General features: G+C 42.5%; 1 protein-coding gene across 7 annotated transcripts; it reads right to left on the bottom strand.

Moving 5' to 3' along the window:
- Positions 1 to 685: 685 nt before the first annotated feature.
- Positions 686 to 5,831, bottom strand: LOC108442837. 7 transcript variants are annotated; one of them, XM_017723080.2, is made up of 8 exons: positions 5,636 to 5,831; positions 4,413 to 4,680; positions 3,578 to 3,665; positions 2,691 to 3,490; positions 2,164 to 2,554; positions 1,423 to 2,047; positions 1,108 to 1,308; positions 686 to 1,023 (listed from the first exon to the last, which is right to left on the bottom strand). In XM_017723080.2, exons 4-8 carry the CDS (start codon positions 2,747 to 2,749, stop codon positions 833 to 835), a joined length of 1,467 nt encoding a protein of 488 aa, XP_017578569.1. In that variant the 5' UTR covers positions 2,750 to 3,490; positions 3,578 to 3,665; positions 4,413 to 4,680; positions 5,636 to 5,831; the 3' UTR covers positions 686 to 832. The 7 variants fall into 7 exon arrangements, with proteins under 7 accessions (XP_017578569.1, XP_017578568.1, XP_017578566.1 ...); XM_017723079.2 differs by having other exon boundaries at positions 4,413 to 4,722; XM_017723077.2 differs by having other exon boundaries at positions 4,413 to 4,735.
- Positions 5,832 to 18,126: the final 12,295 nt, after the last annotated feature.

Genomic DNA, 18,126 nt, shown 5'->3' on the forward strand with positions numbered 1-18,126 from the left:
TGGTCTTTGTGATTGTGGCTGGCTGTTTTGTGGCATGCAGGTTGAGGAGCCTCTCTTGGCGACGGATGAAGTCCCGCACAGTCTTGATGTTTATTTTTGGTAGAGGAATGCCTGCCCTGCACAGGAATGGATCCTCCACCAATATCCAATGCTGGATTCGCTCATACACCTTCAGGATGGTGCTCTTTTCGGGGCTGGTGCGAGACTCTTGAGGTGAGCGCAACCACAACAGTTTCACCAGCGTGTACATCAGCCTGTTGTTCTGAGCACTGAGGTCCTGTTGTGCTGGTGCGTAGCGCTTGGCCATCTTCACCCTCTGTATCACAGCAGCATCGACAAGATCATCCCTTTTCGTGCGGCAATAGAGGGTATTGCCCCAGTGTGTTCTGTACAGCTGGTTGAAATTTCCAATCTCCACCAGCAAAGAGCAGAACATTTCCAGCTTTTGAAAGCCAGGAAGAGGGTTTGGGCTGCAGGCATCCTCCTGTTAAAAAAATTGCATACGGATGTGGTAAGTACAAATACACACACGTCATTGCACTGTGTAAAATTTTAGCAAGATACACAGCTACTCACAAAGGCCGGAGCGTGAACAGTGAAGGTTTCGTCACTAGTGAGCGTGATGTGAGGCAAGTCGGCATCCAGTGCATCACCATGTGCCTCCACGTCGCTGTGGTATGCCTCGTCAGCTTCACCTGTATCGGGCTGCTCAGGGTGAACCACTTCCTCGTCTGGACTGGGTCCATCATTGGCAATGTCCTGGAGAGAGAAGGATTCGCCTGTGCTCTGGCTGAACAGGTACTCTAACCCAAGCAGCTCGTTGGACAAAACATCAGCAGGGGCCTGGAAGTTCTCCTCCACATACTCCCCGAACAGCTGCCGACAGTGGGTGTAGTGGCGCAGAACAAATCCTGTGGTGCCGTCCTCTGCCACCAAACACAGCATCCGAGGTCCGGTCTGAGTTCCACCGTGCAATGCCACTTATCAGATAAACCTGATAGGGCCGTGCTGCACAGTGGGGACCTGAACATCACAATAAAAGGTATTAGAATAAAGACAGGGTCAAGTGTCGAATCTGTTACTAGTTTACAGATTACACTTATGTACCTGGAATCATGTTCGGTAGAGTTTTGTGGAATCCTTCCAGGCTGTTGTTTCCACGCAAACATTTATAGTAGGGCACGTCCACGTTGTTGATGGTTGTGCTACGTGCCACCCTATACATGTTCATATCTGGTGGATCCTGAATGCACTCCAGGTGTCGCTGCTGGGCTGCCCACATCTCATCAATGGCCTCTGTAAATACACCTACATATGTATGTGCGCACACACACACACACACACAGTGTGTTAGGTTCACTTTACATGCTAACAGTGTTAATGCGGTAATAACATTTTTTTTGTATGAGATCTTTTTTTTACCAGGTGTTTTGAAGAGGCTCACTCCATTCTCATCCAGTCCAGTGGGACCTTTCAGCTCCTCAATGGCCAGGTGGACGAGCCGGAATGTTTCCTGAACCCCGAGTGTAACCCTCCGAACATGGTGTTTCAGCTGCTCCCTGGAAATATAGCGGCATACAACATCCTCATCTGACACACACTTCAGCGCTGGCAGGTCCTTAGCTCTGACAGCCTTGATGAGTAGCTCCAAGTCTGTGCGGTTGTACACCAGCACTGCCCCAGCCAGCACAGACTTGAACATGGCATACTTGGAGTGAGATTCTGTGCGGATGGCTGCATCAAACCGGTGGATCCAGTGAAAGATGTCCAGACGCACAACCATCCCATTATCCACCCAAGGCTGGAACAAAGTCTCCACAGCTGTTCGGCCCTGTGCACGGCAACACCCACTGTCCACATACAAGATCTTGGGGACAGGCTGATTGGCCAGCCGAAACCTGTTCATCACTCCAAGGCACATCGGCTGCAGCTTCTCAGCAGACTCTTCACAGGTCAGCACAAAGGAAACTATTTGGGAGTGCTCGTTTCCAATGCTGGTGAACCACTCAACTGAGCCTGCACCCTCCCCAGACAGCTTCTTCACCACCTAAAAAATATTTTTGCATACTGTGATAGCCACTGTTAGACTGTTGATTTTTAAAAAATAATTTTGCAACTGTGTTTAGTGTCATACAGCATGGCAATACGTTTTAATATACAAACTTTTTTTGTGGAATCCATTTTGAGCACAGTGCCTAAAGTGGAGAGGATCTGGCTCCTGTAATCCTGGACATTGTTGGCCTCTGCCAGCAGGAAGGCGTGTCGCAGGAGCCGTGCAGAGGGAAGCTCTCTTGGAGGAGGTGGAGCCTGAAAAGTGTGCCCTAACACAGAGACGATCCCTCCGGGTTTCAAAACAGTCATGAGGAGTGTGGTGTACAGGTCCTTACATTGAAGGTACTCCTCAACATGATTCTCCTGTATCTGCCGCCACACCTTGACCATAGTGTTGCCTTCGGTCCGGTTCTCCACTCCTAGCCATCTTTGTACAGGGTCCACAGCACAATACCTCAGTGTGCATTGTGTACCAGCTGGACACATCACAGATGTGACGTACCTGATGTACATATAATAATAAAAATCATTAGCAGCATATGACTTTGTGCACTCCTATTTTTGCATATTGACATACACAGTAAAAAATATTCAACTGTAACGTAATTAAACTCAAACACAGGAGAAATGAGTTATACCCGGGGGTGGTAGCCAGACTTGTAGAGGTGCACATTCTGTCCTCTACCCACACATTCATCACCTCGCAGACACTTCAGGGAGTACCTCCACACTCCAACAGGGCGCCACACAATGACACAGCTCCGAAAAAATGGCTGAGGAGTTGGCACAGCCCCCCTGATGTAGCCGGGAGAATCCGGTGGGTAAAACCACATGCGGTCGGATTTCATCACCCGTCACCTCTTGAACAGACCAGTGTTGTCCCTGTAGATTTGAACTGGAGTGAACATCCCTCTTTCGGTGTCCTCTTTGAGGCAGGAAATGTCGGCAGATGGGATGCCACTGGAGTCTTCCCACAGACGTACCCAGCCCTCTAGCTCCACCTGCACCACAAACAACATACACAAGGGATTTGGTTATTATTGTGTACAAAATAATACTAAAACAAATTGTTCTGATTTATGCTGTCTGTACATAATGTGAATAGCACTTGCGGGGCTGTCACTGCAAAGTGATTCCACAGGATAATCATGGCCCTGGGTCATGGACGGGGCCTCTGTGTGCTGGCTAGTGGATGCGTTCTGTTTGGGCTGGACAGATGGCTCAGGCTGTTCTAGAGGGACAGTGGACTTGGGCTGCTGGAGGCGGACAGTAGGCCTAGGCTTTTTTGGCCGCACAACTGACTGTGGTTTCTTCTCAGGCTGTTCTGGCTGGACAACTGACCGTGGTTTCTTGTCAGGCTGTTTTGTCCAGACAGTGAACTCGGGTGGCTTGATCTTGGCCATGTGCCTAGAACCCTGGGACTGGGCTTTAAGCGAGTCTAAGAATTTACCAAACAAAGTATTTTTTGTATTATAATTTTTTTTTAGAACCATGTTTACGTCCATTAACTCTGTATCTTACTTACCTTCTATAGACTGGCTTGCAGCTAACAGTTCAGTGTCATCACCTGGCCATGATGTAGGATTACACTTGGTGGTGCTTGTCTGCGGGTGCTGGAAAACAAATGCATTGTAACTCCCTAGATTTTATGACAAACCAGTTTTTTATTGACACATTCAGCCAACATGATTAAAATAACACTTATTGGACAATTTTCATTTATTAAGCTATTATATTAATGCACAATGCTATTCTGCTCTCTTCCTGTTTCATAACACTTACTCTGTCCTTGTCATTAGTATACTTCCTGAACCTCTTCATCTGCACACTTCTGATGTGCGTCACTGGTGTGTGCAACCACCTCCTCACAGAACCATACGCCTTCTGTATTCTTTCCCTCTGCTCATTGCTGAACTGCTCTGGCCTGTCTTTTTGGGTAGGGTACTGACTGCAGAGCTCCCACATCTCTTGAAAGGTGTGATCCTCAAACCCTTTCTGACCGTAGATACACCTGTCAATGTTGGCCTCAAGGACAATGGAGACTTGTGGGAAGCTCTCTGCATATTCTGCGAGGAAGTCTTTCACACACTCGCTCAGTATCTCTGCCTTCCTATGTGGGTTTGTTACCTCTGACCTGTGCTTGTCAATTATGCTGGAATCATATGCATCAACTTAGTACTGTCATCATTAATATCACTGTGATTTTCTTTACTTATTATGATACTTTGCAAGGGCTTTTAATAAACACTAATAACAGCCGTAGATTTATGCAAACATATGTAGGTAATTTCTTTAAAGCATGACATCAAATGGTTTTACATGCATTGCCTACAATACCATTAAAAATATAATATGCTTACTATTTCATGTAGCCAACGTCGTTTGCCACAAGCCAGTGGAATGGGGCATTCTCATACTGGCCAAATAGCAGCACCAGCTTTCCCAAGCACAGCTGATGTGATGGCGCAGGGATGCCCTCTGCTTGAAGGAGTTTCTCTGCGTGGGACAGGGCAGTGGCCTTGTTCAGCAGCTCCGGTGGAGGTCTGGGGAAGACCATTTTTTTCTCCCGATAGTACCTGGCCTCTTTAGTCGACACCAGTACAGCCTGTTGACGTTTCACAGGGCCTTCTGGGTTGACAATGCGGATAACTGGGGTTGTCATCCTCAGTTCTAGATAAAAACACTTGGATACAGTAAGCTTGTGCTTACTATACATCATCAACATCAGCAGTGTTTGGTGTTAAAAAGTAAGTATTCAGATTACTCCATTACAAGTAAAAGTCCTGCATCAAAAATCCTACTTAAGTAAAAGTGTGCAGGTTTTAGAGGTAAAATGTAGTATTAAAGTAAATGGTACTGGTTTGGTTCTTCTGACTGATATATGATCATACATGACATCATTAAATGATTCATAATGAGGCATTTAGAGGTTAAGCAGCATGTGAGAGCTGCTGGAGGTGGAGCTGGGGTCAACTACTGTCTTTTATATGCAGAAGATTCTTTTCTCCAATATTACACAAAAACAATATTCCAGCTTCAACTGCACTTCTACATATACTGGCATATAGTATCAAGTTCAAATCCATCCTCTGGATCTGTCGCTCAAACCAGTTTTTATTTTAGCATCTTTCTTACCTGCCATATTACCCCACTTACCTGCCTTATTACCCCACTTACCTGCCTTATTATCCCACTTATCTGACTGTCACACTGAGCACTTTAACTTTAGACTCACACTTTGCACAATGTAAGGTTTACAGGTATAACTGTGTGTGTGTGCGCGCGTGTGTGTGTGTGTGTGTGTGTGTGTGTGTGTCTGCCTGCCTGCCTGCCTGCCTGCCTGCCTGCCTGCCTGCCTGAATGAGTCATGGCAGCAATGCAGGTTTTATTTTGTTTTATTTTATATTTAATCGTATTCCCTGCATGTGAATGTCTGTCTGATACTGTGATCTATGAGCTCCTGTAAACAAAACCAAATTCCTCGTCTGCGTAGCAGACTCTTCTAATAACGCTTTAATCTAAACATCGTGTTTGACTTGAACTCCGAAAAGTAACTGCTCTTCTAGTTAACATGGGTTCTTACCTCAATGCTCGATCACCAACGGGTCACTCCTGTCACAGAGAAACGCTATACATGCCCACAGCGGCTGCGATCGAGTATCCGACACGAGACTGCTCTAGCCTTGCACACAGCGGCGACGATCGAGTATCCGGCGCGCGATTAGTCTAGACTTGCACGCTGTGGTAGCGATCCTGAAGGTGATTGGTCCAGAGTCACCGTAGACTCGAGTCACCGTAGACTCCCAATCAGAGCGCGCGACTGTCTACACTCGCCGTAGACTCTGAGCGTAGACTCCCAATCAGAACGCGTGCCTGTGTACAGTCGCTGTAGACTCTGAGCGTAGACTCCCAATCAGAACGCGTGCCTGTGTACAGTCGCTGTAGACTCTGAGCGTAGACTCCCAATCAGAACGCGTGCCTGTGTACAGTCGCTGTAGACTCTGAGCGTAGACTCCCAATCAGAACGCGTGCCTGTGTACAGTCGCTGTAGACTTTGCACGACCGTGGACACGACCCCTGAAAGACATACAATGATGTGCTAACATCTTTTGTAAGGAAGAGTGAGGATTTTTAGGTCTTATTAAAAAGAGGGCTGTTTAGTGTAATAGTGTCCAGGTCTTTATTATTATAAATTGTGAAATCGTCTTTATTTATTTTTTCCCCATTTACCTTTTGAGACTTCATCTTGATGAGTAGTTTGGTGCACAATCTGACACAATATGCATGCATGCAGAAAACCTCTGGGGTTTTGTTCGTGGGTTTTTGTTTTTATGCCAGTTTTGTTTTCTAATTTGATTGTTTGACAATATTGCATCTTTTGATGTGTAAGAAAAATGTGTAGGCTTTTAATTTGTTTTCTCACAACTTGTGTGGTCTCTGTCAGCTCGAGAATTTCATGCACATGGACCAAAAGTAACGGATGAGCATCTCTGGAGTTTTATGTGGCTGGAGGTTTTTTCTTTGTCAATTTCTTAAATGCACAAGAATTGATTGCAGTTGTTGTAATTTTGGCTTTATTTCAGATTATATGGCTGTCCTGAGTTTAGTGCTCATTCAGATGCCCTAATATGAAACCAAAGAGAACGATATAGCTGCAAACGGCAGTGATATGGTTTTAGCCACCTAGGCCTAACAAGGCCTGATTTAGTTTGGGACTTATCTATAGACAGAAGAAGAAAAATGCATGGAATTCAGAGCTTCTCAAAAGGCCTTCATTTGTCAGTGTCATTCGGAATTAATTCATAATTTCAAATGTGTTAAGTGGCATATGGCAGCCATATTGTTTGTATAAGTCAAGATTATTTGCTTATTATTGAGGTTCAGGCTCTTGTGAGTTTTTTGATACCAGTGGTGGGAGAATTGAGAGAAAACTCTGACTAGTTTGCAAAAATGTTTTGCACATTTTCAGTTATGTGAATAATCTAACTGGGCGGAGGAAAAAGTCCCAAATTACAGATTATTTTGTTTTGACTGAAGGGATCGGTGTCTAAAAATTTTGCTTTCGAAGTTAAAAGGTCGAACGTGCTGTGCAACTGCATCCCTTTTATGCCAACTGGGCTTATTTCAGCACATGAGTAGTGGGAAACCATCTGTTGAAGTTTCATGTTTCATGACCTACAGTTTGGTTTGGCCAGGTTATTGTAGGGAAGAATCATCATAACAAGAAATACAGCGGTGAGCAGCAACAAGTGGATTCAAGTATGTATGAGGAGTATGAGCCCTTTTGCAGTTTAAACCAATTGGGCCTAAGAAGGACTATCACTGTTTGGGCCTTATTTATAGGCAGGGAAAATGAAACTGAAAGGAAGTCAGCTTATCAAAAGGCCATGTGTTGTCAAACAGTGGGCAGAGCAATTTAAATAAGTTTACATTCTTTTGTGCTGGTCAAAGGTTTGTAGAAGATGCAGGAATACATCGACATAGATGTCAAAACTACATAATTTAATGGCAAAATTTCTCATGGTTGTGTTTGCGAAGTGGTTTGGTTCTCCATATGTAACCTCTTTAGTATGTATGCCATAATGAGGCCCAGTGCCACCCATAGGGGGGCCCGTTTGGCATAGAGCAGCCAAGTGAAAGTGGGTGACAAGGTAGCCTGAATCTGATGGCATTGATTGTTTATCTGTGGACTTTGTAATAATATTGTGATTTGTGCTAAAGCCACCCCACCTGAAGAAACTTGGCAGACACCACCAGAATGTATTTATTTGACAAGCCTATGACGTTTTGAGATGATTGAACCAAGGACTGATAAATTTGAAGCAATTGAAGCTAGCAATGTCATGGCTACAGTGATTATTTGATGGAGCAACACCATGTTAAGTAATAAAGGCATTTTTTTTCCCAAAATGATTTACCTAGAGAGGCCTGAGTATTTCTAGACCAGTTGAGATGAAAATCCAAAGAGTAGTTGTAAAATAATTATAAAATATTTATAAAATTTATAAATATTTATAAAAATGAATAATTAATACATTTCAGCCTGATTGGATTTACAGATTGAGGTATTTAAGTTACAGTGCCCCACAATTGATATTCATATTGAGGAGTACATTCAGAGGTTAAGTTTCAAATTTTGATGAAGCATTGAGTTATGGAATTTTTGAACTTATGAATTATTTCAGATGTGTTCATTGGCATATGGCAGCCATATGGTTTATAAAAGTGAAGATTTTTGATAGTTATTGAGGTTCTGGCTTTTCTGAGTGTGTTTTGACACAAGTTGTGTGGGAATTGATCAAAAACCCTGTGACTAGTTTGCAAAAGTAGTTTTTTTTTGCAAAAGTGCATTTTTTGTGAAAAATCTGTGTGAACAAATTACAGATTATTTTGGTTTGACTGAAGGAATCAGGGGAAAAACATACCCTGTAGGTCTAAAATGTTCCTTTTAGAAGTTAAAAGGTCAAACATGCTGTGCTGCACAACTGCATCCCCTTTATGCTGCCTGGGCTTATTTCATGTGCCTGAGTAATGGGAGAAAACTTCACAGATCGTACTTTCTTGTCTCTGGGATCTACTATTTGGTTTGGCTAGATATTTGTAGAGAATAATCAGATGAATAAAAAGAAATATCTGCTGGCAGCAATAAGCAGGTTCAAATACGCATCAGCAGCCCTTTTACAGTTTAAACCAGTTAGGCCTAACTTGGGCCTAAGGATGCCTATAAATAAAACCCGAGCAGTGTTCGGCCGAGAGAAATGAACAGACAGGATGGACATAAACAATGGACAGTGTGTTTTAAACGTGTTCACGTTCATTTGTACTGATCATTAAAGGTTTGTAGAAGAGGCAAGAAATTGACAATATAGAGGTCAAAACTACATGATTTAGTGGCAAAATTTCTCACAGTTGTATTTGCAAAGTGGGTTGGGTTCTCCATATTTAACCCTTTAGCATGTATGCCCAGGGCATCCGTAAGCGGGCCTGTTTGGCATAGAGAAGCTAAGTGAAAGATTTGAGTTTTGTCATATGCACAGCAGAACAGGCAGTTACACTGTACAATGAAATTCTTACTTTGCTGTTCCTCCATTCACCAAATATAGTCTTAAGAGAATAGAGAAAAAAATAAGAATAACTCTAAAAGCAATAGTACAAATGTGCAGTATGTTTAAAGTTGAAATAAAATTAGTTGCATGTGCAAATATGTAGAGCAGTTGTTCATGAAGTGCATCAAGTAACCGATGTGAACAGTAATGTTCTGTGCAAGGTATCGATGTTAACAGTATTGTTCTAACAGCAGCAGCAGTAGTATTATAGGTAAGGTGCAGTTATTAAGTGCAAGGTTGGCCAAAGTTAAACCAGTTCATGATGGGAGGGGGGGGGAAAGAGGTAGTAAGTGCAGAGCCTTTCTGTCCTGAGCAGTAGAGTTTCCATACCAGACCGTGATGGAGTTGGTAAGAACACTCCTCACGATCGTACTCCTGTAGAAGGTGCTGAGAATTTTGGCTGGCATGCCAAATTTCCTCAGTCTTCTCAGAAAGTATAATCGCTGCTGGGACTTCCTGATGTGTGTGTTGCGAGACCAGGTGAGATCCTCACTGATGTGCATGCTGAGGAATTTGAAGGTTTTCACCCTCTGCACCTCAGTCTCACCAATGTACATGGGTGTGTGCAGCTTAAGCTTCCTCCATGGATCAACAATCATTTCCTTGGTCTTGTCTGCATTCAGGGAAAGATTATGACACCAGGCCACCAGCTCAGCCACCTCCTTCCTGTACGCTGTCTCGTCCCCACCAGTGATCAGTCCAACGACTGTAGTATCATGAGCAAACTTGATGCTGGTGCTGTTCTGGGAGGCCACACAGTCATAAGTGAAGTGTGTACAGAAGGGGGCTCGGTACACAGCCCTGGGGGACCCCTGTGCTCACTGTTCTTGTGCTGGATGTGCGGCTGCTGGCTCTGACTGCCTGGGTTCTACCTGTTAGAAAGTTCAGCACCCAGGTACAGAGGGCGGGTGTCAGTCCGAGGGTGAGGAGCTTTTCCTAAAGGTTGGTTTAGGATGACCATGTTAAATGCTGAGCTGCAGTCAATGAAGAGCATTCTGATATATGTGTTCTTGCTCTCCAGGTGTGTGGGGGCTGTGTGGAGGGCAGCGTTCACTGCGTCGTCTGTGGACTTGTTCCGACGGTGTGCAAACTGAAGAGGGACTGTAGTGTTTGGAATGGTCTCCTGGATGTGAGTCTTAGAATATATCTAAAGCAATACATGAAAATGGGCCAAAGATGCAGTGCATTTAATGCAACGAACTATTCTGCCATGCTGAAATACAGGACCATGTGGACCAGTGCAGCTTGTAAGAGACTGTCATTACATATACAGTATCTTTTTGTCCAGAGGCCAAATTTATCAAAGTGTCTTAAGAAAAAAATGACATTTATATTTCATATACCTTTTTAAGAATACTTATTTTCTTTTCTTAACTATTTTCTTAAGTGTCATTCTAAGAGCAAGTGGTATTCTAGAAAATGTTCTTAAATGTTTTCTAAATATTATGACAGCCTCAGTTTAGTGCCTACATTTATCACAGACATTGCCTCTGCTACTCCTGCCCATCCTGTTTCTTCCACCATTACCTTTAGTTGTAGTTTGCTAAAAAAAATTTATCAACTATCGGTTTGATGTTTTTCCTACATTTTGCTCCCCTTGGTATTTTGCTCCCCTTACATGGTAAAATGCAATGTAGCCCACATAAGAAAACAATGAAGATTTTTCTTTTATTGAGAAAATAATGAAGATTATCTTAAGAGAATACCTGAGATTATTATTTTTATTTTTAACAGTTGCATTTCAGGCCTCATTCATCAACTGTTCTTTAGCAGAAATTTCTTCTTAAAATCCACTTATGCAGCTTTGACAAAGATTCTGCTATTCACCAATGTTTTCTTATTTGGGATTTCTTTTTAGGGAAGAACAGAATACACACTCGAGTACAAAAGTGCAAACAATTCTGTGGGTTAAGAACGCATCATAAATCTGTCAACTTTTACTTGGCATCTATTTCAAAAACAAATTAAAGAAAAAAAGTAGGAAGATGTTGGGGAATGAAAGTCCCTCTCTTATGAACTTTTAAGTGTTTGTTTTCCTAAGAACATCTTCATTGTTTTCTTATGTGGGCTACGGTGCAGTTTACCACACATCATAAACAACGCATGAGAGATTTTGAATGTGGATTAACTTCATTTCTGTTTAGTTAATCCACTCAGAGGAGCAAAAGAGAGGAAAATCATCAAACCAGGCATTTAAAAATTTAGTAAACAAGAACTAGGTGATGGTGGAAAAAAACAGGGAAAAGGCCTCATTGGAAATTATGATAATTGAGTGGTGACAGATGAGGATGGGCAAGAGGAGCAGAGACTATGTCTGTAAATGTAGACTCTGACTTCGTCAGTTCTTACAGCCTAAGAAAGTATGGGTCTGTTAGAAGGTTGAAAAAACATTTAAGAATATAATAATTTCAAGAATACCATTTGTTCTTAGAATCTCTTAAGAAAATGGTTAAGAAAATAAAATAAGAATTCATAAGAGGTTATTTGAAGAGTAAAAATTTTTCATAACTTTTTTTTCTTCAGAATGAAGTTCTGAAAAAAAGACACTTTTTGACTCTGGCCTCCTGTCAGACAAACATGGTCCTGCATGAAAATTAAACTTATATTTCAGATCTGAAGAATATAGAAGCAGCAGACAGACAAACTAACCAGGAGCAACAGACGTTGGAAGTGAGACACAGATTAGATAGCCAAGGACTACCCTCAGATGACCGAGGCAGGCACAGTCATGTTTCGGCTTTGGACATCAGTGGAAGACGAAGTCCAGGAAGACATTGTGCAGCCCTGGAAGACGGTGGCAGCGACAATTCAGAGCGCCGTGGATCGGTCTTAGAGGCCAGAGGCAGGGGCAGTCTGGATAGTCATGGTTAGGACTCACATATTGGAAGTAACCAGAGTTTTGCTGATTGCACATATTTCTTTTCTCACTTCAAGTTTGCATTTTTTGTAGATTGGAAATTTGAACCAGACTTGAAGCTGATTTCACAAGAGATCCGCAAGAGAGAGAGAGAGAGAGAGAGAGAGAGAGAGAGAGAGAGAAATGCTGACGTTTTACAAAAGGCATATTTGCTGGGCTCGTCCATTTTCAGTCATCCTCAGGGGTATGTACAGTCTGTGCTTTCACTCTAATAGACTAAATAGACTGTAATAGACTAAAAATAAAAAAAGCAGCATGCACACTACAATGTCAGTACCATGTCCAAGGACCAAGGGCCACCACCCAAATAATCTATATTCAGTGGTGGTACTTTGGGATCTCTCTTCAATAATAAATGGCTTGGAAGGGGGGCTGGTGTGTGTGTATACATGTATGTATGTACTTATATATGCATACATATGTATATGAATGCATGCATATATATTGTGTGCGTCTGTATATATATATATATATATATATATATATATATATATATATATATATATATATATATATATATATATATATATATGTATGTATATGTGTGTGTGTGTGTGTGTGTGTGTGTTTATTATTATTATTATTATTATTATTATTATTATTATTATTATATAATCAATGCCTTCATCTTGCAGGAACTGCTGACACACTCCAGCCACATGAGGTCTAGCATTGTCCTGCATTAGGAGGAATCCAGGGCCAACCACACCAGCATATGGTCTCACAAGGGGTCTGAGGATCTCATCTCGGTACCTAATGGCAGTCAGGCTATCTCTGGCGAGCACACGGAGGGCTGTGTGGCCCTCCAAAGAAATGCCACCCCACACCATTACTGACCCACTGCCAAACCGGTCATGCTGAAGAATGTTGCATGCAGCAGATCGCTCTCCACGGCGTCTCCAGACCCCGTCACGTCTGTCACATGTGCTCAGTGTGAACCTGCTTTCATCTGTGAAGAGCACAGGGTGCCAGTGGCAAATGCCAAGCGTCCTGCACGGTGTTGGGCTGTGTGCACAAACCCCATCTGTGGACGTCGGACCCTCATACCAACCTCATGGAGTCGGTTTCTAACACATGCACATTTGTGGCCTGCTGGAGGTCATTTTGCAGGGCTCTGGCAGTGCTCCCTCCTGTTCCTCCTTGCACAAAGGCAGAGGTAGCGGTCCTGCTGCTGGGTTTTTGCCCTCCTACGGCCTCCTCCACGTCTTCTGGTGTACTGGCCTGTCTCCTGCTAGCGCCTCCAGCCTCTGGACACTACGCTGACAGACACAGCAAACCTTCTTGCCACAGCTCACATTGATGTGCCATCCTGGATGAGCTGCACTACACTGAGCCACTTGTGTGGGTGGTAGAGTCCGTCTCATGCTACCACGAGTGTGAAAGCACCACCAACATTCAAAAGTGACCAAAACATCAGCCAGAAAGCAGAAAGGTACTGAGAAGTGGTCTGTGGTCCCCACCTGCAGAACCACTCCTTTATTGAGTGCATCTTGCTAATTGCCAATAATTTCCACCTGTTGTCTATTCCATTTGCACAACAGCATGTGAAATTGATTGTCAATCAGTGTTGCTTCTGTGGAGTTATTAGCCTTATTATTGATCATATTACTGTTTTAAGATTTATTAAAGAAAGCTTATGTTTAGCATTGAAAGCTTAATGGTCATATTGTCCAATTCTAAGAGTGTGCTGACTAACGGTTACACAAGGACGTCAGATAACAGGAAATACCTCGAAGCTAATAGTAGTAGACACTGGGATTAGCACACCACACATGTGGTTCATCTGGTCAGATAAGCAGAGCCATTGTCTGGAAAACGGGGGGAGTTGATAAACACAGGGAATACCTTAAGCTGACCTTGCAGACACGCTCACGTCTCGAGCGCATCCTTAAACTTTTATGGTATAGATTGGTGAGCTGGGCTAACACACACATTGGAGGCTTGATGGAACCTACGGATATCTTGGGTAAGGGAGGAGCGGTCATGCGACTATAAAAAGGGAGTCAGATGAGAAGGGGTCAGAGCTTACTTGGGAGATACATGATGCATGTTCTCTGTTTGTAACCTCTCCAGAATTCTGTAATAAAACCGTTTGTTTAACTTCAGTCTGATCTACTCGTCTCATTTGTTTTGCATCAACAAACACGCAGGACTGGATTCGTCCACACTTCCTAAGTGGACAGTTTGATTTGTATATTGTGTTGTTTAAGTGTTCCCTTTATTTTTTTTCAGGTGTGTGGACACACACGGATGTATGAATTTTTTTATGTAAGAGAGAGACACACACACGGATGTATGAATTTTTTTTATGTAAGAGAGAGACACACACACGGATGTATGAATTTATGTAAGAGAGACACGGATGTAGGGCTGAACAATTAATCGCGATTTGAATGGATGCGATTTTCCAATCGCAAGAGCTGCGATTTGAATGAGCCAATAGCCTGCAAGTAGGACCAGGGAAAATCTACCCAACAACAAAAAAACGCGTGAACGGCCTGCTTTTGACCAATCAGAAGCCGCTAGTCATGCACATCCCTAAGGCAGAAATCGAAAGATTAACCTTTCATTTGAGCAACCGTGCGAGGCCCAAAGTCCAGTGGACGAGTTGGTACCAAAGAAAAATGGCACATCGTGTGTGTGGGAGCATTTTGGTTTCAGGAAAACTGACATTGGCCAAGAACAGGTACTGTGCAAGACGTGTGGAGCATCGGTGCTAACCGCACGAGATGACACCACTAACCTCTATCAACACCTGAAGAAACATCATGGACAGCTGTACGATGAGTGCATGTTAAAAAGGTCCAGGGATGAATCCCTACCTCAGGCACATTTATCTGGTACCACGGCCAGGCAAACTTCTGTTACACAGGCGTTCGACCGCATTGCACCATATGGAAAAAAAGCTCGCGAAGGCACCGCGAGATAACCGATGCTATCGTGAAGTACATGGCTAAAGACATGGTACCGATTTACAGTGTCCAAAAATGGCTTTCAAAACTTTCTCTTGACTCTTGACAAAAGATACCAGCTTCCATCCCGCACATACTTCAGCCAAGTCGCCATTCCAGAACTGTAAACTACATGTAGGAACAAAGTTGAAACGGAGCTGAGAAGTGTGGAGTATCACGCGACAACGACAGATATGTGGTCGAGCCGAACCGCTGAACCTTACCAAAGCCTCACTGTTCACTTCATAAATTAACATTTTGAATTAAAGATGTGAAAGATATGTTCTCTACATACTTCGTACTTTTCTCTTGACCATACGGGAGAGAACATCGCGAATGGATTAAAAGACGCGTTGGCCAACTGGGGTTTAAATGACGAGGGGCAAGTGTGCATAACCACAGATAACACGTCTAACATGATAAAGGCAGCCGACATAAACCAGTGGACCAAAACTTTCCAAGATTGAGCAGGCAGGCCCGCAAATATCTTTGTGCACCAGGAACAAGTTCACCCTCAGAAAGGCTCTTTAGTGCAGGAGGCAACATTGTTGTCAGCGTTCATGCCTTAAGCCACAAAAGGTGGACATGCTCATCTTTTTGGCAAGAAACCTGTCATCACTGGTTTCTGTCTATAAATACGAACATTTGGTGATGCTACTTTTGCCCTTAATGTGATTTACTGCTAAGTTTATTTTGTAAAAATGCATCTTGTACTCAGAGTTTAACATATAGCTGTGATATTTTGCTTATTTCAGCTTTTCTACTAATGCATGACTGTCCACTGCTGACTAGTCAGTTACTGATGTTGCAGTTAAACCTTTATGCGAATTTCTGTATATTTTGTTGTTAAAATAAAACTGACAACTGCATTTAATCTGACAACACTGGGAATTTTTTTTTATGTAGAAGTTTTTAATTATATTTGATAGGTATTTGAAACACTAATACAGGTTTAGGATTTAATGAATTAAAAACAATCACAATTTAAATCGCAATATTCTGTGGAAAAATTGCAATTAGATATTTTGCCCAAATCATGCAGCCCTACACGGATGTATGCATTTTTTTATCTGAGAGAGAGAGAGACAGGGATGTATGCATTTTTTTTATGGGAGAGAGAGACAGACACGGATGTATACATTTTTTTATGGGAGAGAGAGACAGACACGGATGTATACATTTTTTATGTGAGAGAGAGACACAGACACGGATGTATACATTTTTTATTTGTGTGTGAGAGAGAGAGAGAGAGAGAGAGAGAGAGACACGGATGTATACATTTTTATGTGAGAGAGAGAGAGAGACACACACGGATGCATGCATTTTGTATGAGAGAGAGAGACACACACGGATGTATATATTTTTTATGTGAGAGAGACACAGACACGGATGTATACATTTTTTATGGGAGACAGAGACAGAAACGGATGTATACATTTTTTATGTGTGAGAGAGAGAGACAGACACGGATGTATGCATTTTTCATGTGAGAGAGAGAGACAGACATGGATGTATACATATTTTATGGGAGACAGAGACAGAAACAGATGTATACGTATTTTATGTGAGAAAGAGAGAAAGAGAGAGACAGACACGGATGTATGCAGTTTTTATGGGAGAGAGAGACACAGACATGGATGTATGCATTTTTTTTGTGTGAGAGAGAGAGAGACACGGATGTATACATTTTTATGTGAGAGAGAGAGAGACACACGGATGCATGCATTTTGTATGAGAGAGACACACGGATGCATGCATTTTGTATGAGAGAGAGAGAGACACACACGGATGTATACATTTTTTATGAGAGAGAGAGACAGACACGGATGTATGCATTTTTTATGGGAGAGAGAGAGACAGAAACGGATGTATACATTTTTTATGTGAGAGAGAGACACAGACACAGATATATGCATTTTTCATGGGAGAGAGAGAGACCCGGATGTATGCATGTTTTATGTGAGAGAGAGAGACAGACACGGATGTATGCATTTTTCATGTGAGAGAGAGACACAGAAACGGATGTATACATTTTTTATGTGAGAGAGAGAGAGAGACAGACACGGATGTATGCATTTTTCATGTGAGAGAGAGAGACAGACACAGATATATGCATTTTTCATGGGAGAGAGAGAGACCCGGATGTATGCATGTTTTATGTGAGAGAGAGAGACAGACACGGATGTATGCATGTTTTATGTGAGAGAGAGACACAGAAACGGATGTATACATTTTTTATGTGAGAGAGAGAGAGAGACAGACACGGATGTATGCATTTTTCATGTGAGAGAGAGAGAGACAGACACGGATGTATGCATGTTTTATGTGAGAGAGAGAGAGACAGAGACACGTATAAATTTTTTATGGGAGAGAGAGAGAGAGAGAGAGACAGACACAGATGTATGCATTTTTCATGTGAGAGAGAGAGACAGACACAGATGTATGCATGTTTTATGTGAGAGAGAGACACAGAAACGGATGTATACATTTTTTATGTGAGAGAGAGAGAGAGACAGACACGGACGTATGCATTTTTCATGTGAGAGAGAGAGAGACAGACACGGATGTATGCATTTTTCATGTGAGAGAGAGAGAGACAGACACGGATGTATGCATGTTTTATGTGAGAGAGAGAGAGACAGAGACACATGTATAAATTTTTTATGGGAGAGAGAGAGAGAGAGAGAGAGACAGACACGGATATATGCATTTTTCATGGGAGAGACACAGACACGGATGTATGCAATTTTTTTGGGAGAGAGAGACACAGACACGGATGTATGAAATTTTTATGGGAGAGAGAGACAGACACGGATGTATACATTTTTTATGTGAGAGAGAGAGAGAGACAGACACGGATGTATGCATTTTTTGTGGGAGAGAGAGAGAGAGACAGACATGGATGTATACATTTTTTATGTGAGAGAGAGACAGACAGACACGGATGTATACATTTTTTATTTGAGAGAGAGACAGACACGGATGTATAATTTTTTTTATTTGAGAGAGAGACACAGACACGGATGTATACATTTTTATATAAGAGAGAGAGAGACAGACACGGATGTATGCATGTTTTATGTGAGAGAGAGAGAGACAG

This window comes from Pygocentrus nattereri, chromosome 2 (assembly GCF_015220715.1).
Source record: "Pygocentrus nattereri isolate fPygNat1 chromosome 2, fPygNat1.pri, whole genome shotgun sequence".
Classification (NCBI taxonomy): Eukaryota; Metazoa; Chordata; class Actinopteri; order Characiformes; family Serrasalmidae; genus Pygocentrus; species Pygocentrus nattereri.